A 26480-nucleotide genomic window follows, 5' to 3' on the forward strand; every position below is an offset into this window, starting at 1 on the left:
TGTTGCTGAATTTCAGAATCATCTCATTTTAAATAGGAAATAGAGACAAAAGAAGATGAAAGTACAAACATAAAAAACCTAAAAGTAAAAATAATAAATGAGAGGAATGAGAGAGAGAGAGAGAGAGAGGGTTAGGGTTTCATATTTTATTTTATTTTATTGTACTTTATTATATTATATGATATTGTGTTTTATTTTATTTCATGATTTTATATTGTATTATGTTATGTTTTACTATATTATATTCAGTTTTATTTTGTTTTATTTTATGCGTGTCCAGCAGGTGGCAGTAAAAGCGCGTGCCTCCCGGCAGCTGCATTCAAACGTCAGAGAAGAAGATCGCGTCTTCAGGAAACATGGCGGACTTTATGTGTTGGTTTGATTCTTTACGTTGTTACTTCGTCCGGAGGTAACAGCGGTCTCTCTCCCGGAGCTCTATTGGAGACACGGTGACGGGGCGACGGACAAGGAGGGAGTCCCGGGTCGGCTGGGGAAAAAAAATAAATATCCGACCATGGACGACAGCCTGGTCCGGAGGGAGGCGGCTCGACCGAGGCGGCTGTCCGCCGCCGCGGAGCCCACAGCTAACGTTAGCTGGCAAGATGGCGAGGTGATCGAGATCCAGGCTCCGAGAGAACCTCCGAATGGACAGGACCGACCGGCCGCTGCTCAGCCGAGGATGGAGAGGAGGAACTCGGCGACGCAGGGCGTCTACCAGCGGCATATGCCGATGGAGCCGAACAAGTTCCACATACCGAGGAAAGCCAAGGAAAACAGAGGTGGGCTGCTCCCCCTGATTGTTTTTTTAACGATATCGTCCAATTATTAAAAAAGCATAAAAAGTTTGACATTTTTTTTATCATTTTATTCGTTTTGATCCGAGTCTTATTCGACCGTTAGTCTGAAGTCTGAGGGAGTAACGGACAAAGATGCATTATCGGACAGGAACGTTTCTCTGACCGGTTTGGGTTTGTTAGTTTCCCCGCACAGCTCTCCGGATCCACCGTTTTTATGGAAGTGTTTGGTATTCACTTAACTCTGCTGAAATGTGTTCGTTTCAATCCACCCAGGAAAAGTTTTGTGTACAAGTTTAACCGTGTTTCGGTGTGCCAGCTAGCAGCTAGCCAGCTAACGCTCTTTAAATGCTAATCGTGCCATTAATTAATCAGATTTAAGCTGAAGATGAATTTAGTGTGTGATGCAGATATCTGATTTTAGCTCTTTGCCCCGGCTTTGTTGTGATGCTGGTGACTGTTAGCTATCATGTGGTGTCCACCCCCTTGTTTGTTTACACTTCAGTGAGCATTAGATGTTGATGCACATGTCAGGGATTTAACTTTTGCTTCCTTTCCCGTGCAAACGGCGTGACTCTTCAGTCAGTTTATGTAAATATTGTGTCAGTCTTCCCCTTTTCGCTGAGTCAAGGTTTGACTGCATGATACAGGCGCACAGTTGTGCATAAACCCATGCAGGACTGTCGTGATTGTCGGTGCAGCTCACTCTTCAGTCTGCAGGCTTTCAGGGCTTTTGCTCAGAATAGTGTGTGAAATGGGGAAAAAACAAAAATGCAGTTCTTTGGAGGGAAATGCAGATGACAGGAGCTGTTGGTTGATAGTTTCTCAGAAAACTACAGCTGTGTGAAGGGGAGTGCGGAGAGCGTATGTCAAACCTGGAGGTGGATGAGCTACAACAGAAGGTCAGGTCAGGTTTCCCTCCTGTCAGCCAGGAACAGAAATCTGAGGACACTGAAGACTGGACAAATACTAAAAGGGGTCCAGGTTTAGCAGACCAGGCCCAGTTTGGCATGAAGACACAAATCTGTGGACCAAAGCTGCCATGTGTCTGTCAGAGCTGCTGCTGCTGGTCCAAGGGTGTGGGACCTTTTTTTTAAATACCATAAATACATTATTTACACGGTAAATGAGGGTTTTATCGTCCCAGTTTACCACCTTCTAAAAGGTACGCCATGATTATGAATCATGTTACAAAGCAGAAGCTTTCATGGACATGTCAGGGATTTCACTGTGAACCTCAGGAAGAGTAGCTGCTGCTGAGGTGGAAGATTACGAGGATCAAATAAACAAAAACAACAACTCTCCAGATCTCAGTCCACTAGATCTTGAATTTGGTACTGACAACTCAGAGGAGCATAATCTGAAAGGAAAGTGTGGAGAAGAAAAAGCTGTTCTGAGAACAAAAGTATGGTATTCCTAATAAATAGCTCACTGTCTGGAAATGTGTTTGGTTTGATTGAGCTTCAGGTTAAAAGACTGCTGTGTAGACACTGCCCTGGTTGATGTATGCTTTTCTTTACTTGAGCTCAAGCCCAAATGTATTCTCAATCCCAGCTGGTAATTTTCTGTCAACTTTAACTCAAAAAAATATCAGACAGAGGTCAAGTGTGCTTGACTCGCAGTCTGCAACAAAGGAAAAATAATCGGTCGGGGGAAATAGAGCTTGACATGTGAGGGGCACCAATTTCAGTTTAACAACAGAAACAGTTAGCTGGTAAATCAATAAGTAGATTGACAGAAAAGTATCAGGTAACTAGTTTGATCATAGATTCATTGTTTAAGTCAGTCAACTTGTCAAGTGTGAGAATTTAATACTTTTTCTAATATAATTTTAAATGTAATATTTTGGGGTTTCTGAAGACACACCTGAGTGTGCCATTTACAACATTTTAAGGAGCATGTTTCCTTGTTGTTTGATAATTAATACTGACAATAATGGTTAATTGCAAGCTTCTTTGGTTTACTCGTCATGCTTGGTGTTCTGTGCTCCTGCATTATTTGGGTCTTGACCCATACAAGGACCTTAAAGTCAGCATATGTCTGCATTATTTCTGTCCTGACATTTGCCTTTTAAATCGTTAAAAAAACACAAAACTTAATTCATCAATTACAACAGATTCATGCGTGTCATCGCTAATAATAATATAATATAATATAATACTAATATGGAGGAAAACTGTTGTATGCAAAGCACGTGCATTTACAGACAATACGATGACAAACATGATCTTTTGTTTAATTTCCGTTCCGTTGTTGGATTTCTGTGTGGATGCAGTTGCACATGGACAGCATAGAGCGCAGGTGCTCCAACTAAGCCCTCTTCGCTACATTGAGGATGGCAGCTGCTTCAAAAATTTTAATCTCCTGAGAATTTGGCAGAAAAAGGGCCCAACTGGTGCTGTTGTAACTGAGGTGGGTCCCCAGCTGCCGACACCTTCTGTTTGGGTGTGGGAAAGGCTCACCTGAAAGGTGCTAAGGCTGCATAAGGGACTAGCAGTATCAGGACATTTATTACACATTTATCTGTGATTGTGTGGAACCCATTAAATGAACTCACTCAAAACCAAGTGTTGTGAATGAGCTCTGGATCATTTATCTTTGTTCCCTAAAGCCGGAGAATAAATGATGAGGAGCCAGTGTTTTGTAAAGAGTTCTCTGCAGTTCTTTCCTTGTTTGTGCTCCTGAGTTCCATTTAGGGGAAATCTGAAGGCTAGAGTGATGACATTTTAGACAATACAGTGGTTTGTGTTTGGCCTTTCCTGTTTTACCACAGCAATACCCCCGTGTACAAAACCAGGTCCATGAAAAACCTGAACTGGACCCTGATAATGCCCTTGTAGCTAAATGAGCATCAGCTTCCAAAATCGTGTCACATATACAAAGTGGAGGTTCGGTTTCCACATACTTGTGGCCAAGTGGTGTGTGTGGAAAGCTATGGAATCATATTTATTATGATATGCATGATTATTGTTGGAAGTTGTGTATGATTTATTTATTTATTTTTTTTTTAAACCAACCATCTGTCATCCTTTCTTTCAGCTCTCTTTCAGTACGTCTCAACTGAGTCCAGGGAGTTTGAAGACATGATGTCCATCCTGACCTCTAGTTACATTGACACTGGCTCTGCCAGCTGCTTCACCTACAGCAAACCTCGCCTTGTCCACAGTGAGCTGCTGGAAAAAGAGGTGAGTGCTGGATTGCTGTTAGTTAACCTGTCAGCTTATTCAGACTCTGAAGTGTTTGGAGGTGCATTTATAGAGAGAATGATGGATACAAAAAGTCTAAAATAACTGCGTTATTTGTGTGAGTGTGAGAAAAGATCAACCACAACCCTCATTCAGAAAAACCTGAATGTGCTGGTATTGTTCAGTAGGGAGCAATATTTGGCATGAGCAGCTCAATTTCAAATTTACTGTGTTTCAGTTTGTGGAGAAGAGGAAAGAGCTGAAGACAGATGGAAGGACTGATAAGGAGCTGGAGGAGAGCTATGGTTTCCTGTTGGCTGATGCTGTCAAGGTGAAATGGGATTCTGTTAAGTTTCATCTAATTATGTTAAAAATAGATTTTCATCAGGAAAATTCAACTGAGCAACACTTTTCGCGCTGGTACTGTTTTGTAATTTATCCCAAGCTCCAAGTTTTTCACTTGCTGAACAATTTAAAAAGAAATATTTGACTCTTGTGTCTGAAAACATTTTCTCAGAAAGGATTACTGAATGTTCTTCTGGGAAATACAAAGCGCTGCTCTTTCAATAAAATCTTGAGATTAGGACGAGGCTCGAGCAATGATTTGATAACCATTAATAATCATATTTCTTCACAAATGATGCGTTCTTCAATTTGTGGTCTGAAGTTTTAGTTTTTCTGAAACATTTGACTGTTGCAGTTGCCCATGCTCTGTGAGAAGGGGCTGTATGTGAGTCACACCCGGATCACACTACTGGGAAATCCCACCAAAGGTGAGAAAACATATCTATGCTGATAAATAACACACAATTGCATTTTTTTTTACCTTTTTTACGCCCATTTTCCCCCAATTTTTGTTGATTCTGAGCTAAATCACTTAAAGCCGTTTTTAAAAAATATGCACACTGAATCTGAACAGAAAAAAAAAACTGATAAAAAAAAATAAATGGTCTTGATGTAGTTGCGCTCTTGTGTGTGTCTGTCCTCAGGAGTGTATCTGTCGAGATACTCAGACATCCTCCAGGTTAATGCCCTCACTCCGGGAACTACAGGAGAGATCATCATCTTCAAAGTGATGAAGGTAAATCATCATCATCATCAGCACTGCCTTTGTGATGCACTGCTGTTACTGTGAAACTGTATAGAGCTGGATCAGTTCTTTTCTCAGCATTAATCTGAAAATACGCTTCAGTTAATAAAATATATTGTATGCTTAATTTTTTTAGGAAGAGAATTGCATTAACATTTTTAAGTGCATTTAAAGAACATAACGAGATAATCACAATTTGGCTAAAACTTATATAGAGGAATATAGAAAGTAGACTATGCGAGATAACTCTACACGCTAGTGTAATTTAGTGTTACTCATGTAAACTAATTTTGTAATAATGAAACGGTAAATTGAGGCACAGTTGGGTGCTATTGCTGCGAGAACTGTATTTATGTACTTTGGTGTTACTGGCTGAGCTTGATTTAAGGCTCTTTGTATCGGTTAGCCTGTTTCTTTTTCCCTTTTTTGTGTTGGATGTAGTGATGGAATAATAATAACCAGTTTTAGGCACATAAATTATCTCTATTTGTGCTTTCAGGGAAAGATTAAGAGCATTTACGAAAACATGAAAAACCTTCTCGATCCAACGCCTCGCTTTGACAGCCACGTATCCAAGAACTTCAGCAAAGTCACCTCGCTTAATTCCTACCGAGCCTTCGAGCTCACACAGGTAAATACACACACTGGGAAAACATCTGGATAACTGGGGGCTCTTTTCTCAAACACTTGATAAATACATAGGAACGGACCGGTTGTGTCTGGATATTGTTACATTCACACAGTGAATCAGTGGGATGCTGACATTCAGTATAAATGGTTTAAATGATCTCTGCTTCATGTTGGGAACATCGTGGCAGAGACAGCACTCCTTTAAGTTTTACGTTTTCAGTGCACAGTGAAATTCAGCTCTTTGCTTTTTCAAAAATATTTCATTAAATCCAGTTTAAATGATGCAAAAGCACGTCTTTAAACGCTTTCTGTTTTTGTTCTGTCTTCAGCACTACTTCTACGAGTATTCCTTTGATGAATTGCGTCAGAGGCCTCGCCAAGTTTGTCCATACGCTGTCATCAGCTTCCAGTTTATAGGAAAGGACACCCCACTTCCTAGCAAACCTCTGGCCCCCCTCAGGTATGTGGATGTTAAAACCTCAGCTATGTTTTATTCTATCAAGTCATCTTTAATGTCACCAAATCAAAGATGGTTTTAAAAACAAAGAATAAGCCACATCAGAGGACAGACTGAGCAGAGAAAAGAGCTGCTCATTGGAAAGTTAATCCTCAGGATTGTGGAGCTCTCACAGCCAAGCCTTCCTCCTGTTGGGGTTCCAATAACAAAAGTTTATTTATATGTGTGAAACCACCAGCATTCAGTTTGGTGCTGCTGAAAGAAAGAAAAGTTGTAACCTTAACTGTGCTGTTCCAGGCCTTGGCTATCTTTAAAACATGTCAGACATTGTTTTGCGGCTTTATTTTCTACTTTGATGTTAAGTCATTAAAATCTCACAATGAAATCAGTGCATTTGTATGTATTAATTAATTGTGTTAATTTTCACTTTTGTCTGTTTTGTTTGTTGAACAGGTTGAACAGTCAGTCTGCAGAAGGGAGTAAAGGTGAGCACTGCTCCCTCTTTTCCAACGAAGCATATCAAAGCTTGAAGATTGTTCACACTCGCAGTTTGAATTTAAAACATAATAGCACTCAAAAATGAGTGAGTTTCCTCTCTTTCTTTGGAGCTGATACTTTCTCTCTTGCTGTGTTTTGTCCTCTAAGAGCGAGCGCAGTACACTGTGTGGAGCGGGGATTTAGTGAAAGGTGACCAGGTTCTCCTCCAGATCTCCCTTCGCTCTTTCTCTCCTCCTCTCCTGCCCCACAGATTGTGAGTACGGACCTGACATCACATTAAGTTCATCTGTGTCCAGAACGTTTTATCTCACTTTATCTCACTAAAAACTGGAAAATGCTGCTGAGGACAAAGGCCTTAACTTATGAATAAGTGAATAATTACACGTTCAACTCAAACTCAACTTGAATGCTGTTTGACTGAATTCAGGAAATTCCTATTTAAAGACGTAATGAGTCGCCTTGATGCTTTTGTTTTGAAGCAACTGCTGCAGCTGCTTCAAAACTGCGGCAGTTGTTGATGGAATCCTTCTGGTTGTTTGCTGCGTAGCGTGGTTTTACTAAAACAATGTCCCTTCTGTTGTCACCTGTTGTTATCCGGAATAGTTTTGTGTAACAGCATACTGTGATCTGACGGTCCGACCTTCAGAAAGAAATTTGTAACAAATAAAAATAAGTCCATTATCTCTCCAAATATCAGTGCGCAAGTGAACCAGGGACAAAATTCACGAAGACAGTCCAAAAACAAGATACATGCATTTACATTTTAGAGGCTTCATGATTCTTCTCTTCGAAGATTAATTGTTACCTCAGGGAAACTTTCACAAGAGGAGGGTTGTAAAACAGTTTGCATGTTCCCAAAAACAGGATTGGTGTATTAGGGCCCTTCTTCAAACTTTGAAATGATTTACTGATTGACTGTGTTTTTCACTTTGTGTCTCTCTCAGACCAGAGAAGTTGAAAATTGGCTGTTTAATGAGGCTGGACCAGCTGACAAAGCGCCTCCCTGCTGACCTGCTCTCCTACAACCTCTACGACAGCAGCCAAGAAGGTGAGGTCAGATAAACCCTCCCACCTTAAAGGTGTCCATGGTACTGAGATTCTCTGAGCTTTACTTCACTGATGAAGGCCAAACACGTGTTTCACTGCTGTGTTACCTGTGAGTTAAAGTGTTTTTGTGTCTGTATAGTTGTGAAGAACGGTTATTACTGCAGTCTCCTGGAGGTGGTTGACAGAAACCGGTCGACAACAAGCGTAACAAAGCTACTGAATGAACTGGAGATAAAGAGAATGGTGGGTTGTTCTGCTTTAATATTTTAAATCAGTAAATTTGTGATTCATTGTGAGCAGCTGGAAGATTGGAACAATAAAGGGAGGAAGAAAAAAGAAAGGAGGAAAATGCAAAGGAAGGGAACAAAAGGGAAATTACACAAAAACTATTATATGAATCATCCGCTCTCCCTTCAGGTTTTGGTGTTTCCGCTAACAGAGAGAGGATTTCTCTTTCTACTCTCCAGTGTGCAGATGGCCACACCCTCTGGTATGACATGGGACATTTATTTCATGACCAGATGTTCAATTATATGTCGCGTCTAATATAAGCAACACACAAAATTAAAACATTTTGGATGCTAAATACTGATGAGCAAAATATCTGCTTCTTAGTATTAAATGATGTTTTCCTCTTCTCAGAGAGAAAAAAGAACTGGAGCAGGAGTCTCCAGGCCTTGTTTGTTTTCCCAGAGACCAGAGATGTAGCAAAATCCAGTGAGTAACTCTTTTTTTAATGAATAATAAGACGACCAGTTTTTGCTTCCACATCAGAATTTATCTCCATTCAGACTAACACATCTGAAAATGGACAACACTTGACCATTCACAAACACCAGGAGTGTGCATACTGTTGTAAACAGAAAGCGCATTGTCTGCTCTGGTGACGGTGGCAGTAAACAGCAGGGATGTGCAGGAGCAAAGACAATCTACCGAACTGCATAACAGCTGAAAAAAAGACAACGAAAATGTAGGTTTTTCCATTTCTCTCCACAGGATCTGCCCAACAAGCCTCAGAGTCCTTGACATCTGTCACCGCGGTGATGCCACATCTGGGCCACTTTATCCCCGCATTGCATCACGCCCTCGTCAAGGCCCGTGCTAACCCTCCTGCTGAGCTGTCTGCTGGTGTGGAGCGGCAGGCACAGGAATACCTCAGTGGCCTGAATGATGGCAAGGTATCACACAGTTGTCCTTGTAATTCAGTTTGGACGATTGCTCTCCCATGGGACTTTGTTATGATCTGAGCAGTGGCTGCTGATGCCCATTGTCCAAATTTCATAAGATGGCTAGCTATGATTACTTTAAGTTGAGTGTATTTTGTTAATGTACTTCATTCCGCTTCATCGGTTTCTTTAATTCTTCCTCATAACGTTAAATTCCATTTTTCTGTGGTTGCTGTCCAGGTTCGACAGTACCCCATGGGCGAGTACGACTCCAAACAAGATGAGCAAAAGACATTCCCTGCTCCTACACACCACCGGCTGAACAGGGAAGGCTACCTGCGCTCCTACCTGTACAAACCTGCCGTCTACTTGCTGTCAGTGGCCAGGGCCAGGCAGTTGATGGAGGTGTACTCCGTCCCTGAGGAGCCACAGGTGAAGCCCAGGAAGAGCTGTGGAGGCAAGAGAGCGTCAACAGGGAGCACGTTGACTGGCAACACCCGAGATGATCAGACAAACACTCAGAAGGCCAAAGATATCAGGGTGAGCGTGACAAATGGTGTATTGTGTGCATTTCTTCACTGGTATGTTGTTAGCATGGTTTAAAGAAGAAATACTACATTCCTCATGATTGTCATGCTTATCTTTTTCTTTGCTGCTCAGGTCCAGCAGCTGATTGACCTGGTTTTGACATCAAAGAGAAATGCAGAAAATGAGGTGAGGAGAGAGCAAGGGGAAGGAATGCTGAAGACACCGGGCAGGAAAAGGAGGCTGGAACAGGAGACAGCAGAGAGAACACTAAAATACCTGAGAGCATCACAGGGAGCAGGAAGCCATGACAAGGTTCCAGGTGGGGAGACCCTGAGTGGAAAAGTGCCAAAGTACAGAGCGTTGGTTGATTTAGTGTGTGTGCTTTGTGCATTAAAAGTTTGTCAACAGGTGATTTTTTTTTTTCTTCTCCCCTCTCTTCTCCAACAACCTCCCTGTGGAGGCTGATTCAGCTGGTGGGAGATTAGAGCAGATAGAGACGAGCAGGGCTCGTGTCTCTCTGTTTGAACACAATATCTCAGAAAATTTGATTACAGTTTTCATAAAAACTCATTTGGGCTCAAAGATGAACATTTTGGTGGTTAAAGGTCAAAGTTTAATGCTCCCCATGTTCTGAGGAAATTGCATTACATCTGACACAAACATTCACTTAAACTCAAACGTCTGATTAGCATTAGATGGTCAAAGGTCAATGTTACCTCAAAAGCCACATTTTTGCCCATAACTCAGAAAGCCATACTGTTATTGGGACAAAACTGAAATCAAATGTCCATGGAAATAACATTAAGTGATTACATTTAGTATCTAAACTGTCAAAGGTCAGCTTCACTGAGGCATCGTGGTGGTAAATGTTCTTCAAAAACACCTCTGGCCATTATGAATGCTGTAACCCAGGAAATGCTTTTAATGTGCATGGATGCATCTTTACCCCAATTTCTGTGTTCTGTAGTCAGCTCTCATCTGTTTGTGTATAAGCTTTGCCTGTAATTGTCATTTTGCTTTGCGTTATCTGGTTACACCTTAGAGATGTTTACCAACATGTTTTCATTTTGCTTTTGGCTTCTAGTTGAGGGGAGCCAAGTTCCTGCCTTTCCTGGCACTCTTGCATCTGTGATTGGCTCAATGGGTTTGAAAGATGTTGATCTGAGAGAAGATGGATCAGAACTAGCTGGCAAACTTCTCAGATTGCTAACAGGTGACAGGACTTTCTGACACAAAATGTACTAACTGACTAAGATGGCGCCTTCAGCTACTGTTGGTTCTTTTCTACTCTTCGGTTCAGCCAGTATTTGTCTCCTTTGTTGCGGCGAAGCAGCTCTTTCTTTTCAGGCTGCATTCACATCCTGTTTCCGTTGGTCTTTTCTCCTTAGTACACAAGAATAAGCTTGCACAAAAAGAAATGTTGCGCTTATGTTGGCAGCATCTTGAAAACTCTTGAAGATGAAGGTTCTCTGCCCCCTGACAGGCCTGTTCAACGCTGCCAAGGGAACACCTGGTCAAAGCCCTGGTGAGATGCAGGAAGAGGAGCTGAGGGAATCCTCGCCGTTTGATAGACTTGCTGCCAAGTTGGGTCTTCCAACGAACTGTGACATTGACCTGAGGAAGCAGGAGGAACTGGAGGTAACTGAACAGGAAATTTTTTCTTACCTTTTAGCTTTAACTTATTTTCTTCAAATCACAGATGCATGGCAAGAACAGCCGTTGTGGCTTTGTACAAAATGCCCCCCAGAGTATATTCAGCCTCTGTCTGTGTGTGTAGGAGCAGACGGCGGGCAGCATCAGTAGTTTGGAGGGATTCAGTCCCAGCTCCCACAGCGGGGACACTAATCACCACGGAGCAGCAGGGAGAGGAGGTGGAGGGCTGGGGAGGAGAGTGGGAGGATACGAAGAGGATGAAGTGGAGCGGGAGATCCCATGGGTCCTCATTCCCATATCAGGTCTGTCTGTCTCTTCAGGGAACATCAGGTCTTATATCAACAAAACATGCGTCATACGTCATCCATGACATACATCAAGACATATTTAAGAGAACAAAGAAAAGCTACGTTTTATCCAGCTGTTGTTATGAAGTAATACCTCAGACAAAAAACGGGAATTTTACTTTACTCTGTGCTGGAGTTAAAAGCTGAAGATGTAAACTTCCTCTAAACCAACAGGGAGTCATGTAGACACAGAAACCACATAAGAAATGTAGAGCTTTGATTCAAGTTAAAGTCAAAGTTGATTCCACCTCTGAATTATGTCTGCAGGTCTGTGTTCAAAGCGGTACACTCAGAGAGACAGAAACATCCCTCAGGACCCTCGATTCAAGCGCTTCACCACGGCAACAGGCATCACCACATTAACCAAAACCCACAGGAAGAGCCCCGCCCAGTCTCTTGAACCCAGCCCTACTTCATCTCCCGGTGCCTGCCCATCCCCCGAGCCCAGCCCCCCTCATTCTCCCTTCCAGTGCCCGTCACCTGACCCCAGCCCCCCGTGTTTACCCTCCCAGAGCCCGTCTCCAGAGCTCAGTCCTCATTTTTCCCTGTCTCAGTGTCCGTCCCCAGAGCCCAGTCCTCTGCGCTCTCTCTCTCAATGCCCATCTCCACAGCCCAGCCCCCCCAACTCTCCTTCTCAATGCCCATCTCCACAGCCCAGTCCCCCCGCCTCTTCTTCTCGATGCCCATCTCCACAGCTCAGCCCTCCTCCCTCTCTTTCCCAGTGCCATCTCCTGGGACCCAAAGAGCATATCCTACTTAACAAGGGTAAAGTGCACCTCGTTGGTGCTAACAAGGAGTACTCAGCCCCCACAGCCCCCAGAGGGTTTGCAGGTAAGACTCACTGAACCTGAGCTGGATTCAGGTTCAACCTCATGTTTTAGATGCCAAAACCACCCCTTTGACTGCCACTCATGCAAATACAGGCCCATTAACAGGCTCTAGTTAAGTCAGGAATGTTTTCTGTTGCATTTTTTTTTTACCAATAATTATGTCATTGGAAAGGCTCTCATAATGCTCCATGTGTCCCCTGCAGGAGTGTCTAAGGAAAGACAAGAGAAGCATCAGGGGAGAGAAAAGAAGAATGAAGAGCAATTTGATTTAACATCCACCAAGCCATCTATTCCTTCAGCTCCAAAGAGGGGAACAAACTCCTCACCACTCTCTAAACAAAGCAAGGAGGATGGAAAAGGGGAGGTGATGGAGTTTGGTGCACAACGTCTACAGGAGAGAAAAGAAACTAAGGAAGATCACCAGCGGGAGGATGTGGCAGGTGGCCCTGTGTTTTCACCATCCATCTCCTCACCTCCTTCATGTCCTCTAACAGACATCGACAGCGTTGTGGACAAACATCTAAGTGACTTCTCCTCAGACATTCAGCTCCTCCTGCGGGATGAGAGTGTTCATTACAGCTGCCCAGAGTCCCCACACTCCACTTCAAACACAGGAAATCTCCCACACAGCTCCATATCTCAGTTTTCACAGTATGTATCTTTCTACAACCCCTGTCCGCCTGTCCAGGACTACATGAGTTCTCTACAGGAGAGCATCAACGGGATGTTGATGGAGTTTAGTGAGGACTGGCCAAACCACAATGTAGGCACCGGCTTGACTGAAGCCAAGACCGCGTTGGCTAGCTCGGTAAGTGCTTTTGTGGCCAGCATCCGAGCAGCAAACACAAAAACGGACAAAGAGGATGACAGTTCTGCTGCCTGTGGCGAAGCCACAGCTGCCGATGCCACTGCTTCTACCAGTCAGGCTCCTGCACTCCCCGGAGGAGGTGAAGTGTGGCAGCCAGATGCAATCACAAGACAGTTTCCTGAGGATACAGACAGCAGGAATCCCTCGGCTTCTCACGTCACTTTATCTGTTCCTACCTCTCCATCTGGTTCTGTTTACGAGCCCACTGACACTTCCGTCAACAACTTGCTAACCCAGCAAGGTCAATCTCTAGACGTCAACAGGACAGTCACGTGCACAGTCAGACTAACACAAGACAACAGCACTACCAGGACTGTATATTTCACAGCTGGTGCAGAAGGCATGGGTAGCCCTGCAGGGTCAAACTCTGATTTGACCCCCCCAGCGTTATGTCGTGTCTCAGAGCCACTAGCAGAACCTTCACACCCTCCTAAGCTGGTCTCCGACTCGGCCTGTGTGTCCATCCCTGCTCCACCAGCCACAGCCCTGAGCTCCCTGATCAGTCAGCTGCAGCCTGAGGTGTTCAACAGTCTGGAGGAGATCATCAAAGACGTCAAGAAAAACTCCCTTCAGTTCTACATCCACAGCTCAGGGCCCGTGGACCAGGCTCACGAGGACATCAAGGTAACTTCAGGGGAAACACGCTTCATAGTGAGAAAAGACTCCAGGTGGTTCCTCCAGGTGCTGTATATGGAGGCAGATGTTTTAACAATTGCAATTTATTTCAGATTGTGGTGGGAAAAAAAAGTGATTTGTACAGAAATAAAATGCATATTAATCCCCAAATCTATGTTTGCACAGGAGCACCTGTTGAAGCAGGGAAACAAGGAGCTGAATCCTGTCTCCTTTCTCAGCCAAGAAAGTTCTGACAACAGACTGCTGGTCATCATTAAGAACAAAGACATCGCTGCACACATACACGAGGTGAACAATCAGTTTAACAACCAAGTGTGTGAATATCACCTGTGATCTTGCTCACTTGCTGGTTTATCTGTTCAGGTTAACTGGTCTGTATGTCAGTGGTCCTGACATTGACAGGCAGGCAGCTGTTAAAACTCTCCATCCTCCCAGAGCAGATTTCTCTATGTGCCGTTTGCTCACAAACTTCAGGCCTTCTAGTTGTTTGTGTTAGTTTGTCTTGATGGACTTCCACTCTGGCAGCAAAGCTTCTCACGGTGGTGAAGGGACGAGGCCGTGCCAGACGTGCATGCAGACTGACAGGATCAAACCTGTCTGTATGTCTGCAGCAGCTCTCTACAGTCCCGCTGGCCCTGAAGGTGCTTTGGTGCAAATTCCAGAGACGCTAACTAGATTACAAACTTGGCATCACTTCATTATCAGCTGGCGTGAGACGGCCGACAGCCCATTGTTCCTGAACAAAGCAGCTGCCTCTGGAGAGAATCCTCTAATCTGCCTGTCTCCCCTTTATGCCACTTTTTCTCTTCTCTCTCACTTATTTCTTTGTCTTGCGCTGTTTGTTTTGGAGAAGAAATCAATCAAAAAAGAGACATTACATTTGTTGAGAGAATTTCAGCTTGATTCACATCAGATGTGAAAAGAACACTTTAAATCACAAAGCTTACAGCAGTTGTGGAACTCAGCACTCTAAGTTAGTGTAAGAGAAGAGTGTTTTACTGCTCGTCTGGCCTTTTTGTTTGTTTGATCTAAGCTGCCACCTTTGATCACAGTTGGTATTTTTAAAGCTGGATAGATTTAGTAACAGAAGAAGTGTGTACCTGCAAATCAACTAACAGGAGGTGTGATTGTGTACACATCAGATCCCGAGCCTGGTGTCTCTGAAGCGACAGCCGTCTGTTGTGTTTGTGGGCATCGATACTCTGGATGACATCAGGAACAACAGCTACAACGAGCTCTTTGTGTCCGGAGGCTGCATCGTTTCTCATGAGTCAATCCTCAATCCGGACTTCATCACTCAGGGTGGGTCAGGGATTCACATCCAATCACAGGATCCAACAAAAAGCATCCTTTTACACACATCCTGAAAAAGTCACAGAGGGAAATAACGTCTCGCTGTGATTATTTCAATCTGCCTGCTTTAAATTGGTAGACAGTTTAATTACTAAGTGGACCTGCTGCATGAGTTGTTTAAAGGATGAGTTGCTGAATAAGACGTTGTTCTGCAGGTCGATTGGCTGCACTGCTGACGTTGCTGGAACAGCAAAGTTCTCCTGAAAGTGTGTGGAAATGGAAGGTTCACTGTAAAACTCACAAGAAGTTGAAAGAACAAGCCAGGTACTGATTGTGTGTGCACAGCAGCTAATGTCAGTACAAAGGAAAAACATCTCAAGTGCATTCAACCAAGTTCTCTTAAGAAACAGGTCTTATTTTTCTCTTTCAGTACAAATTGCATGACTTGAGTTCAGGGTCATAGATTCACTTTAAAAAACACCAGGCAGACATGGCAGGCTCTTCCTAAAAAAACATGATAGGCTGCTGTCTGTCGGTGACGCCTCAGGACAACCCACATAACCTTTTTTTTTTTTCTTATAATCAGAAGTCAGTCGGCCCAGAAACCTCCACAGGTTCCTGATTACCATCTGTTCCACCCTTTGAATGGAGATCTGGGCTCTGACTTTGGAAGGCAGACGTGAGGGAGGTTTCTTTAACCGTGTGTGGTTGGTCGTCAGGTTCAGGAAAGATGCAGCACACATACTGGACTTAGTCTCGACCTATCACAGGCGGCAGATCGTCGAGCTCCTCCCCTATCATCACTGCGACATGAACCATCAGTCACCTGACCTGAACTGTCTCATCGAGCTCCAGGCCCGCTACACACACTACCGACACATAATCTTCCTGACCGGTACGTGGCAGCGCCGACTCTCTGTGACTGACCCGGTTCACTCCTGAAGTGTCCAACTGACGCCACTGCTCTTGTTGGTTTTATTCAGACCGTTGCTTTGAGACATTCCCCACATACTCCAGGAGCGGTATCGTGGTGGCTGGCATCGAAGAAATTCTGCAGAGCTTCACCAGACTGGTTGGTAACTTTAACGTCAAAGACAAGCAGCCAATCGTGGATGACCTCCTGGCCACCAGAGGTTAGTTTGTGAATAAAAAATATAAAAATCTACATGACACTTCACTTTACAAGCCCAGACCGTCACCACACAGCTTCGCACTGCAGTAAGTCACCATGGTAACTGGCTGAACTCCCAACTGCGTAGGCCCAATTTCAGATCCTCAGATCAACGCCTGTCAACGGTCAGACTTCTGACCAACTGAAATGTAGACAAACGGAGAGTTCATTCAGTTAAAACTAAGTCTGCAATGTGAAGCAGAACTAGGCTCCGGACACGTCGGGTCTGAAGCCTCCTCTGGTGACTCTTCTCTGTCCTCAGGTCTCAGCAGGCAGCTGAGTCACGGCGACTCAACCGTTTCAGGCTCCGATCGATCTCCCTCCATCTTCCCTGAACACATCCACCCTCTGTCTGCAGGGGAACAGCCTCCAATGCTCCTCCAGCAGCCCGGCTCCGGCCTCGTCCCGTTCCCTCACCTCTCTGATCAGCTGGTCCCGGACGCCTCCTGTAAGGACAGCATGCCGCAGCCTTCAGATGCCGCCCTGGAGGTCCTTAGGATGGCCATCTCTCAGTTTCGGGCTCACCGTCAGGCTCAGCTGAAGCAGGAGCAGCAGTCTGACTTCCAGGCTATGGCAAGCACCGCCCCCTTTATCTGCCTCCCCAGTCCCGCTCATACGGAGGGCGGCCTCGTCCCTCCTCCTGGTCACGGAGCTCTGCTGGAGTCATTCCAGCTGCATCCTGACAGAATAGCAGCGCCTGCCACTTTGGAGATAATTCACTCAGGGCTTCAGCCAGAACAGGTGGAGGAGCCTCCCACAGCGAGCGGGGGGGGTCCGGCAGGAGAGTCTGGACTTCATATTCCTTCATCCAATCCAAGCGTGGCTGCAGTGACGGGATCATGTGACCAGACAGACCAACGAGGAGAACCTGCTGCCTGTCCCACAGACGGAGACAGACCGAGGTGAGCCAGAGTCTGAGTTTAAATGAAGCAGTCCAGGTAACAACTGAAGGATGAAGTTTTTACATTCCTGATACTTCTTAGTGTTCGTAACAGAGCGACGTCACTTGATCTTTTTCTAGAGACCGTTTAACAAAATAAAGATGTCCAAACTTTATCAAGAAGAATGAGTTAAATGGCGATCCATCATCTGCTGTTTGTCTCTACAGAGAAGCACAGTCTGCCCAGGAACAGCTAATCAGAGGAGAGGCAGCAGCACCTGGAAACAGCGCGGCGGTGACCGGGGGTGTCACCACGGTAACGGGGCACAACAAACCAAATCCTGCTCAACCTCGACTGCACCTGCTCCCACTGCCCCAACAGCAACATCTGCAGCAACTCCACAACCCGCTGCAGAGTCCGACTCTCCCCCAACCAGCAGCTCACGGCGAGCAGCAGCGGTGGAGGGGGGTCGGCCTCCTGCAGCCCCCCATCCTGCCCCGACCCCCCCGTCAGCACCTCATGGTGGCTCCCATGTTCAGGCCCCTGACCGGTCTGGGTGGGACCAACGGCCTCCTGGGGCCCCCGCCTGCCTGGCCGGGGGGCCTGGGCCCCACGCTGTGGGGCCACCAACCAGCTGGCCCTTCACTGTTCGAGGGGTATCACAACACAGCAGGTCAGGGCCACACCAGGTACCCGGGGGGGCAGAGAGGGGACTACCATGGGAGGTAAAACCACTTCAGGCAGGAACACGAACTGAAGAGACTGAACGCCTTATTCGTCTTCCAGTTTGACTCTTTAAGACTGTAAAAAATCATTTTTCTGGGAGCGGTTTGTTTGTTTGCTGTTGTATGTAGGAAGTGACAAACTGATTTTAACTTAAAAGCATTTTTTATGTTCTTTTTTTTACAGAAGAGGAATTTTGTATTAAACTTGCCTGCATAAACCAGCTTTTCCCTCCATGTTTTCTTGCTCTCAGCTTGAGCTCAGGACGTTAACAGATGATCGATCAGAAAGTCCACGACACCTCTGAGGACTTAAGTCTGAAACACCATAATTTGATTTGATTTTAGTCAAATGTCTCTGATCAAACAGGCGCTGAGGTCTTTAGTGTGTCGGTGGAGCAGCTCCTCACAGTGCAAAGACTGATAACGATGCTTAAGGTGACGCTGCCCAGACCGGCAAACTGTCAGCACCCATCACCATGACAACCCTCATCTGACCTGGGAGCCCCAACCCTGACTTCCTGTCACTGCAACCCAAGAAGAAGACGTCGCTTCAATTAATCATCGCCGAGAACATAATTTATTACATTTACAATAAATAAAAACAGTAAAAACAAAAAACTACAGGACACAAAGACGAAGCACCTCAACGGGCAGGAAGCCCCCAAAATCTGTGACATCACAACTGTGAGGGCGACTGGCGCTCCACATCCTGGCACTTCAGCAGAGGATTGAGATCCGCCTCTAACTCCTTCTGCTTCTGTAACAAACCCTGAAAACACACAAACATCTGGGATAAAGATTAGACATCCAGCTGGGATGGCTGAGGAGCGGACTGTGTGTGCGTTTGTGTGTTACCTGCCGCAGCTGGGCCAGACCTCTCAGGATCTCCTGCTGTCGGTGTGTGTGTGTTTTGCGGAGCAGCTCCGGGTGGAGGAGGAAGTCTCTCTGCGAGGAGGCCGGGGGAGACGCTGAGCTCTGAGGAGCTTCAGAGGAGGAGAAACATAAAAAAGATGACGACCCGACAGTCATTCCCTGACTTCAATTTTGTATTCAAATGTTTTAACTTTTTATGGATATGTCTAATTTTCTGATGATGTATCGGACCAGACACGACTACTAAAGTGGGTTTTTTTGTTTGTTTTTGCTATTTGTATATCGAAGATTTTTGAAAATGAAATAAACACAAAAGCCCACATTCAGAAATAATGAACAGACTGAAGGTCCTACACATTAATATCAATGAGAAACACGCTGTAAATCTGACAGAAAAACCTGTGAATGTGCGAGGTGGGGGGGTGTCAGCGGGCTCTGAGGGGTCCAGGTTGAAGACTTCGTCAGTCCGGACGTAAGGAACGAAGTCCAGGGCTGGAGGAAGAGGAGCGCAGCGCTGCTGACTCTGCACTCCGTGTCTGACAGCAGGGACGAGGGGAGAGTGTCCTCTGGAGGACAAGACATCAGGACGGGGGAGGGAGGAGGAGGAGGAGACATCAGGATGGGGGGGGGAGACATCAGGACGGGGAGGGGGACAGAGGAGGAGGAGACATCAGGACAGGGTAGGGGGGATGTAGGAGGAGGAGAAGACATCAGGACGGGGAGGGGGACGGAGGAGGCATCAGGACGGGGGGGGGGAGAAGACATCGGGGGGAGGGGGGGACAATGTTCAGGTGGGTGAGCTAATTGAAACTCACTGAACCAAGTCGAGCAACAGTTTTTGCAGAGGTCAAAATATTTACACCATCATGTCACCTGTTTATCTGTAGATGGACATGTCCGTCTGTCTGTCTGTCTGTCTGTCTCCCTCCCTCCCTCCCTCCCTCTCCCTCTCTCTCCCCCTCCCTCTCCCTCTCTCTCTCCCTCTCTCTCCCTCTCTCTCTCCCTCTCTCTCTCCCTCTCCCTCTCCCTCTCCCTCTCCCTCTCCCTCTCTCTCCCTGCCCCCCCCCCCCCCACAGGGACCTGTTCCTGCTCATCAGGTCAAAGCTAAAAAAACATTAAATAATAAAATAAAAAGTTCTCGACACTCCCTCATATTGTTCTATCAGCTTTTCAGGAGAAAATCATCTGCAATTTGTCCTTAAAACAGATAAAACAGACATTTTCTTTTCTCCACATCTTAAACTGAAAGACAACATGGAGGCAAAGTTCTCTTTGGGAAACACACACACGACTTCTCATAGTGGCGTCAGATATCGTTGTGCTTGCGAGGAAACAACACACCGCTCAGCCTGTTTTCATTGTCAAAGGGCTTTTGTATATTTCTTAAATTGTTACACTATAAATGCGACATGTTTCTGAATTCAGGCGTCAAAACAATAAATCAATTTGAAGATAAACATTTATCGTGCTGACTTTTGGTAATTCGTAATGTAAAATGATGGTTGACATTAAATGAAGAACTCATCAGATGGTGTGGAAATGGAATCGTACCGTACTCTCTGAGTTTAGATACTAATGGATGGTCTGTGCTGCTCACCGTTCACTGTTGGCAGCTGCAGAGATGTTCTGTCCTCTGAAAACAGACTCCACCTGAATATCAAACATCCAGCCAGCAGAGAAATCCGACTCAGTGTTACTTCACAGAAGGGAAAAAAAAAGTCTAAGCGAGCGTTCAGGAATCTACCTTAGTGCTGGTGCCCGTCCTGGTCTGTGTGTGGGCTGCCGGGGGCTCAGGAGGAGGAGCGGGGGGGTCGGTCCTGGACTGACAGGTCCTCTCCTGCAGGGCGAGCAGCTCGGCCTGCCGCTTCAGTCGGCTCTCCTGTCTGTTCCTCTGCAGAGCGGCCGGATAACGCTCTGAGGCCGGGACGAACCGCCGGCTCGGCCTGGGGGTAGTATGGTAGTATGGACAGTATGGATGAACAGAATCCCGCCCCCCCGTTTCAGCTGTGGTGAGGTCTGTTTGTGTGTTTCTACCTCTGTGTGTTCCACTCCGGCCTCTTCTTGTCTCTCCGGCTCCGGTCAGTCCGGGCGAAAGCGTCGTACGGGTTGTCTCCTGCTCCAGCTGCTGGCAGACAGATGTTCTCCTTGCCTGTCCTCCCCGCTCGGCTCCTGCTGGTTGGAGGGGCGGCGGACTGAGGGGGGGGCAGCTGCTGCGCCGCCTCTGCTCGGGGAGGAGCAGAAGCTCAGATCAGGTCCAGGAGCAGCAGCAGATCCGGTTCAGTTCTGGTTGTCAAAGTGGAGCTTCACTCACCTGTCTGTACAGCAGAGTCTTTGTAGGGGGACACAGAGGTCCTGAGCTTCTCCTCCAAATCCATCTGTCCTGTAAACGCTGAGCACACACAGACACACAGTTTTCCTTGTGTGCTGTTGTGCAGTGATTTGGCTCTATACTATAAAATATTACAGTGGACTGGACTCACCGTCAGGCTTCAGTGTCTCATCATCATGACTTTTCTTTGGCTCCTCTGCCTGGTGGCTCGGCTGCACACAGACACACACAGACACACAGACACACACGTTGCAGATCGGACAAAATTCTGCTATTTTTGTGCCCTCATCAGAAAACAAAGATGATGTGACTGAGAGCTCTGAAGGATTGTGGTGATGTAATGTTGCTCTCTGACCTTCTGCCTCTCCCTCAGTGTGTCCAGCTCATACTGTCTCTGCAGCATCTCCCTCTCCAACATCACCCTCCTCTCCTCCTCTTCCTCCTCCTTCCTCCTCCTCTCCTCCTCTTGCTCCTTCTGCCGCCGACGCTCCTCCATTTGGGCTTCGATCGCTCTCTGCAGGATGATATATTCAGGAAACCTGGGCCATGAAAACCAAAGTGGACCCGTCCTCCCTTTACTTTGCCCCCCCCCCACCTGCTGCTCCAGCTGTTTGAGCCTCCTCCTCTCTCTCTCCTCTATCTGGGCCGGGTCCAGCAGGGCAGTCATGGACCTCAGGAAGCTGCTGGGCTGTCCGCTGCCGGTGTCCACGCTGGCTCTCCCTGCGCTCTCCGCTCCACAGCTGCTCGTGGCCTCCCAGAGCAGGGACAGGCTGGACGAGGGATCCAAGTCGCCCCGCTCAGAGCTCCTGGACGGAGCTGCCGCATGGACAGGAGGCCTCGTTTGCAGGGAGTCGAAGTGGGAGGCCCAGAGCTCGTGGTCCTCTGTCTGAGACACAGCCACAATAAAACACAGGTTCTACTCCGTCTCTGCCGTACCTGTCTGAAGTCTCTGGTCTCTGCCGTACCTGTCTGAGGTGTCTTCAGTACCTGTCTCTGGTCTCTGCTGTACCTGTCTCTGGTCTCTGGTCTCTGCTGTACCTGTCTGAGTTGTCTTCAGTACCTGTCTCTGGTCTCTGGTCTCTGCTGTACTTGTCTGAGTTGTCTTCAGTACCTGTCTCTGGTCTCTTCCGTACCTGTCTGAGGTGTCTTCAGTACCTTTCTGAGGTCTCTGGTCTCTACAGTACCTGTCTCTGGTCTCTTCAGTACCTGTCTGAGGTGTCTTCAGTGCCTGTCTCTGATCTCTGGTCTCTGGTCTCTTCAGTACCTGTCTCTGGTCTCTTCTGTACCTGTCTGAGGTGTCTTCAGTACCTGTCTCTGGTCTCTGGTCTCTGGTCTCTGGTCTCTGGTCTCTGGTCTCTTCTGTACCTGTCTGAGGTGTCTTCAGTACCTGTCTCTGATCTCTGGTCTCTGGTCTCTTCAGTACCTGTCTCTGGTCTCTGGTGTCTTCAGTACCTGTCTCTGGTCTCTGGTCTCTTCAGTACCTGTCTCTGGTCTCTGGTCTCTGGTCTCTGGTCTCTTCTGTACCTGTCTGAGGTCTCTTCAGTACCTGTCTCTGGTCTCTGGTCTCTTCTGTACCTGTCTGAGGTGTCTTCAGTACCTGTCTCTGGTCTCTGGTCTCTTCTGTACCTGTCTGAGGTCTCTTCAGTACCTGTCTCTGGTCTCTGGTCTCTTCAGTACCTGTCTCTGCAGCTGTTTCTCTCGTCTCCTGCGCTCAGTCATGTCTTCTCTCTGTCGGTCCAGCTCCTCCAGCCAGCGTCTCCTCTGCTCCTCTCTCCTCTCAGCACTCAACACTTCCTCCATCGGTGTGACCTCCTGCACAGAAAACAACGCTCACAAATTAATGAAGGATTTTTGTTTTGGTAAAAAAAAAAAAAAGCCTTTCATTCATTTACCCCGAGCTTGAGGCTGGACCTGATGGCTGCAGGCTGATCTTTGTGGTTGATGGAGCTCTGAACTGATGACACTCTCTCTGTGTCCTCAGCCTGGAACATAAACACACGCCAGCTTTACTAATTGTTATGAATGTAACGGTGGAAGAAAGACTCAGGTGGTGAAACGTTCTGTACCTGCAGCCTGCTGGGGGCCGAACGCTGCTGCTTCAAGGCCACTTGCTCGTCTGACAGACACACACATAAGAACTGAATCATTTTGTTTGTCAGAATAATTTATTCATTATTTTCATCAGAATATAAGTTTTTGATCTGGCAGTGTGTGGGAATAAGCTCCCACAGTGCGGCCTGCATTTAGTCTGAGACACAAATCATCTGTTGGGCTTTAAACGTGTATTTGTGTGCGTAAGGAGAGCAGGCAGAGTAAGTAAAGGTTAAAAATTGAGTTCACCCCACATTTTTGGACAGTTTAAACTTAAAAGAGAAGCAAAAAGGGGATAAAACACAAAGACTTGGTGTGAATTCTGTGGATTTGAGACTGGAACTAATATGCAGTAAATACAGTTAAATGTGTGTGTGTTTGTACCCAGATCTCTTTTCCATTGAGCCTTCTTGGCATCGATGGCTGATCTGCTGTCTGACTGTCGATCCTCCATCCAGCTGAACAAGCTTCCAGACGACCTGGACAACAGTAACCATCTTATAGATTTCACACCGGCACACGATGGATGATGGAGCCAACCTACATTCATATGCCTCTGATACTGGACCTCGGCACTCTTGTTCTTTCGCTCATGACCACAGGTGAGGGTAGGAGCGAAGATTGACCGGTAGCTCAAGAGTTTGCTACATGTCTAGAAAAAAAATGGGCTGTTTGCTGCTCAATAAATATTTAAATGTGTTAATCCTGAAAGAAAAATTGTCTGTTCAGATGATCTCACCTGCTGTCTTTATCCTGAAATGCTCCAGTTGTGCCGTCTCCTTCTCTTTTCCCTCCTCCTCCTGTGTCTTCCTCCTTCATCTCCTCTCCTCCTCCTTTCGTTAAGGTGAAGGATTGTGAGCCTGGTTGATTTTGGAGAAGTAACACATTCATAATGACTCAAAAATGAACAGACTCAATATATTTTTGTGCTCACATTGTGGATTTTGGTCTTTTGTGTTTCTGATGTCTAGTTCCTCCTGTCTACTACCTTCGGTGCTGTTTCCCTGCGTCCTGCAGTCATCCGATGGGTGCTGGGTACTGCTGGAGGTCTGGACAGTTTTAAGGATCTGCTGTAGCTTCTCACTGGTCAGAACCACCACGTTGTCCTTCAGTCCTGAATCCCCGCTGACCAGCTTGTCCTTTAGCTCCGCCCTTCCACCAGTTCCAGCTTGTGTCCTGCTGTTCTGTCCTGTTCTCCCACTGACTCGTAGGGACCCAACAGTGGAGGTGTGTTTGTGCCTGTCTGGTTTCACCTTCAATGCGCACACACACACACACAGTCAGAGCAAGTGAATGTGAAATCAAATCAAAGGATAACAGGTCGAAATGGGATGCAGCATGAGAGCCACCTTGGCCACAGCTTTCTGATGCTCATGTGCCTTTGATGATGTCAAACTGCTGCTGTCCCCTCCAGCAGCGTTGGAGTTGCAGGGGACAGATGCTGCTCCTGCCTTCGCCCTGGCCTCTCTGCGTTTCCCTGCCTGCTGCCGGGCCAGACGCTCCTCCACCTGCACGTCCTCCACACAGGAGGGCTGCCGGGAGCTGAGGATGTTCGCTGCTCTGGGTCTGATTGACAGCTGCAGCATGTGTGGAATTAATCAGATAAAAATGAAAACAAAGACAACGTGACAAAGAGACATTTAAGAGTAAACGTAATTATGGAATGGGACAGAACAGAAGAGGGTTCCTACCTTTGCTGGATTCTTTGCAATGCCTGAAATGGAAGAAAATGATCATTGTGAGCAGCTACACCTCTACATACAAAGGTCGATGTCACTAATACCTCTGCAGAATAGGGCAGTGCTAAAAACTAAGATCTGAATGTGCATGTCAACAATTATTTAGCATTTAAGACCAAAGAAGAACAGCTGCTTGGTGAATGAATGTTCCCGAAAAAACAAGTGCAAACTGCAATGTCTCACCGTGACTGAGTAAAATCAACCTGGGTTTCCCATTTTCAAGTTCAAACAGCAGCCCATCTCTGTTCGTGAAGAGAAAAAATACCAAAGTGAACAACTGAAAAATAAATGCTGAACTGCTTGTTTGTTTGTTTTAATGTCTCATTGTGTCGATGTTTTCATGCTGCCTTCCTGCTGAACGGATGTCTTAGAGCACAGATGACAGACACACCAACCCTCTGTGTGTCTGGTTAGCTCAATGTTTACATCTCATCGTTTTTCTGTCATGTCTAGTTGACAACAACAACAACAACTGGCTGGTTTACAGCCACAGCAAGCTGTTTTCATATGCTCAGTCACGTCGTGTCTGTTTTCAAAGCGGGTTTGTTGTTCGGTCGCAGCTCTGTTGGAGGATATAAAATAATCCCTCCGTATTTTCCTGCGACACGCTCCGTCAACGCGCTAGCTTAGCCTGCTATTGTTCATTAAAAATAGGCAAATAGATAAACAAACACTCACCCAAGATTCATGCTGAGGGGTGGTATTTACTTGGGCGGCGGCAGATTTAACGACAAACCAATAAGAAAACAACAAAAGCGGGTTAAAATGGTAAAATAAATGAATAAACGCGGTTTGATGGGACGCTGCTCTGAGCGCGCTGCCGCTGAGGCACAACACTTCCTGGATACGGAGCTGTGTACGCTGGTTGCTGCCAACGACCAACAACAGCGTCACTGATTGGCTCATGTTTCCTTTGCTTTGAATTCAACAACCAATCAGATATCTTCTTTTGATGATGCCTTCATGGACACTGGGAATGTGTGCAGTTTTTTAAAAGGCTCACATGGAACAAAATATAATACATAATATTAATATACAGTAAAATATATTACAAAATATAATACAAAAAATCATTAATGATGTTAGAAATTACTTTAAATTACAACAATTTCTTATTTTCAAACATATCGCAGCAAATATATTTCCTAAAATTGAATCCCCATAAAACATATTTTGTTAAGTTTTTTGAACATGAAATAAAAAAACAAAAAAGCTATTAGAAATCAAATTTATTTAATTAATTTTAATTTTAATTAATTAATTTATTTTATTTAATTTTATTATATATTTATTTATTTATTTGTTATCAGCGTTTCTGTATAATGTCTCTTCAAAAGCTAATGAAATAAACTCCCCAGCAGATGGCGGCAGGTAATTACTTTATGATTTTCTTGTTTTTAACTGACTTGGTCATCTTTGAGCATTGTTAAAACTGCTCTATAAATAAAATTCATTATTACTGTTATTATTATTATTACTCCTACAGGATTATTTGTGGCCAAATAAAGACACCAAACCCTGAAATCCAGATGTTCAGCCCCAATGAAGCCACTGATGAAGTAAGTTTGGTTGTAAAAATAAATAAATAAATAAATAAATAAATAAATAAATAAATAGTTTAGTCTTTTAATTTTTTTGATGAGACCAAA

At 45.6% G+C, this 26480-nt stretch overlaps 2 protein-coding genes across 6 annotated transcripts; one reads left to right on the forward strand and one right to left on the reverse strand.

Moving 5' to 3' along the window:
- Nucleotides 1–345: 345 nt before the first annotated feature.
- LOC115043475 (protein TASOR-like) lies at nucleotides 346–19253 on the forward strand. Of its 4 annotated transcripts, none has more exons than XM_029501994.1 (28): nucleotides 346–779; nucleotides 3834–3979; nucleotides 4218–4310; nucleotides 4680–4752; nucleotides 4969–5060; nucleotides 5569–5700; nucleotides 6029–6159; nucleotides 6610–6641; nucleotides 6802–6907; nucleotides 7599–7702; nucleotides 7841–7944; nucleotides 8119–8191; nucleotides 8344–8418; nucleotides 8698–8879; nucleotides 9108–9407; nucleotides 9528–9714; nucleotides 10480–10608; nucleotides 10879–11033; nucleotides 11173–11350; nucleotides 11663–12226; nucleotides 12429–13717; nucleotides 13895–14017; nucleotides 14872–15031; nucleotides 15238–15346; nucleotides 15742–15917; nucleotides 16006–16155; nucleotides 16456–17095; nucleotides 17302–19253. In XM_029501994.1, exons 1-28 carry the CDS (start codon nucleotides 515–517, stop codon nucleotides 17801–17803), a joined length of 6270 nt encoding a protein of 2089 aa, XP_029357854.1. In that variant the 5' UTR covers nucleotides 346–514; the 3' UTR covers nucleotides 17804–19253. The 4 variants fall into 4 exon arrangements, with proteins under 4 accessions (XP_029357854.1, XP_029357855.1, XP_029357856.1 ...); XM_029501995.1 differs by having other exon boundaries at nucleotides 16552–17095; XM_029501996.1 differs by lacking the exon at nucleotides 10480–10608.
- On the reverse strand, nucleotides 18333–25659 carry ccdc66 (coiled-coil domain containing 66). Of its 2 annotated transcripts, XM_029501999.1 has the most exons (20): nucleotides 25510–25659; nucleotides 25015–25073; nucleotides 24784–24806; nucleotides 24442–24669; nucleotides 24081–24345; nucleotides 23832–23952; nucleotides 23477–23571; nucleotides 23068–23117; nucleotides 22894–22983; nucleotides 22679–22813; nucleotides 21597–21887; nucleotides 21357–21515; nucleotides 21153–21213; nucleotides 20984–21061; nucleotides 20707–20893; nucleotides 20417–20615; nucleotides 20270–20322; nucleotides 19072–19238; nucleotides 18655–18782; nucleotides 18354–18568 (listed from the first exon to the last, which is right to left on the reverse strand). In XM_029501999.1, the coding sequence occupies exons 1-20, from the start codon at nucleotides 25518–25520 to the stop codon at nucleotides 18476–18478; spliced, it is 2493 nt and encodes an 830-aa protein (XP_029357859.1). In that variant the 5' UTR covers nucleotides 25521–25659; the 3' UTR covers nucleotides 18354–18475. The 2 variants fall into 2 exon arrangements, with proteins under 2 accessions (XP_029357858.1, XP_029357859.1); XM_029501998.1 differs by having other exon boundaries at nucleotides 18333–18782.
- Between the last annotated feature and the right edge of the window lie 821 nt (nucleotides 25660–26480).

The sequence above is a fragment of the Echeneis naucrates genome, chromosome 5 (assembly GCF_900963305.1).
Source record: "Echeneis naucrates chromosome 5, fEcheNa1.1, whole genome shotgun sequence".
NCBI lineage: Eukaryota > Metazoa > Chordata > Actinopteri > Carangiformes > Echeneidae > Echeneis > Echeneis naucrates.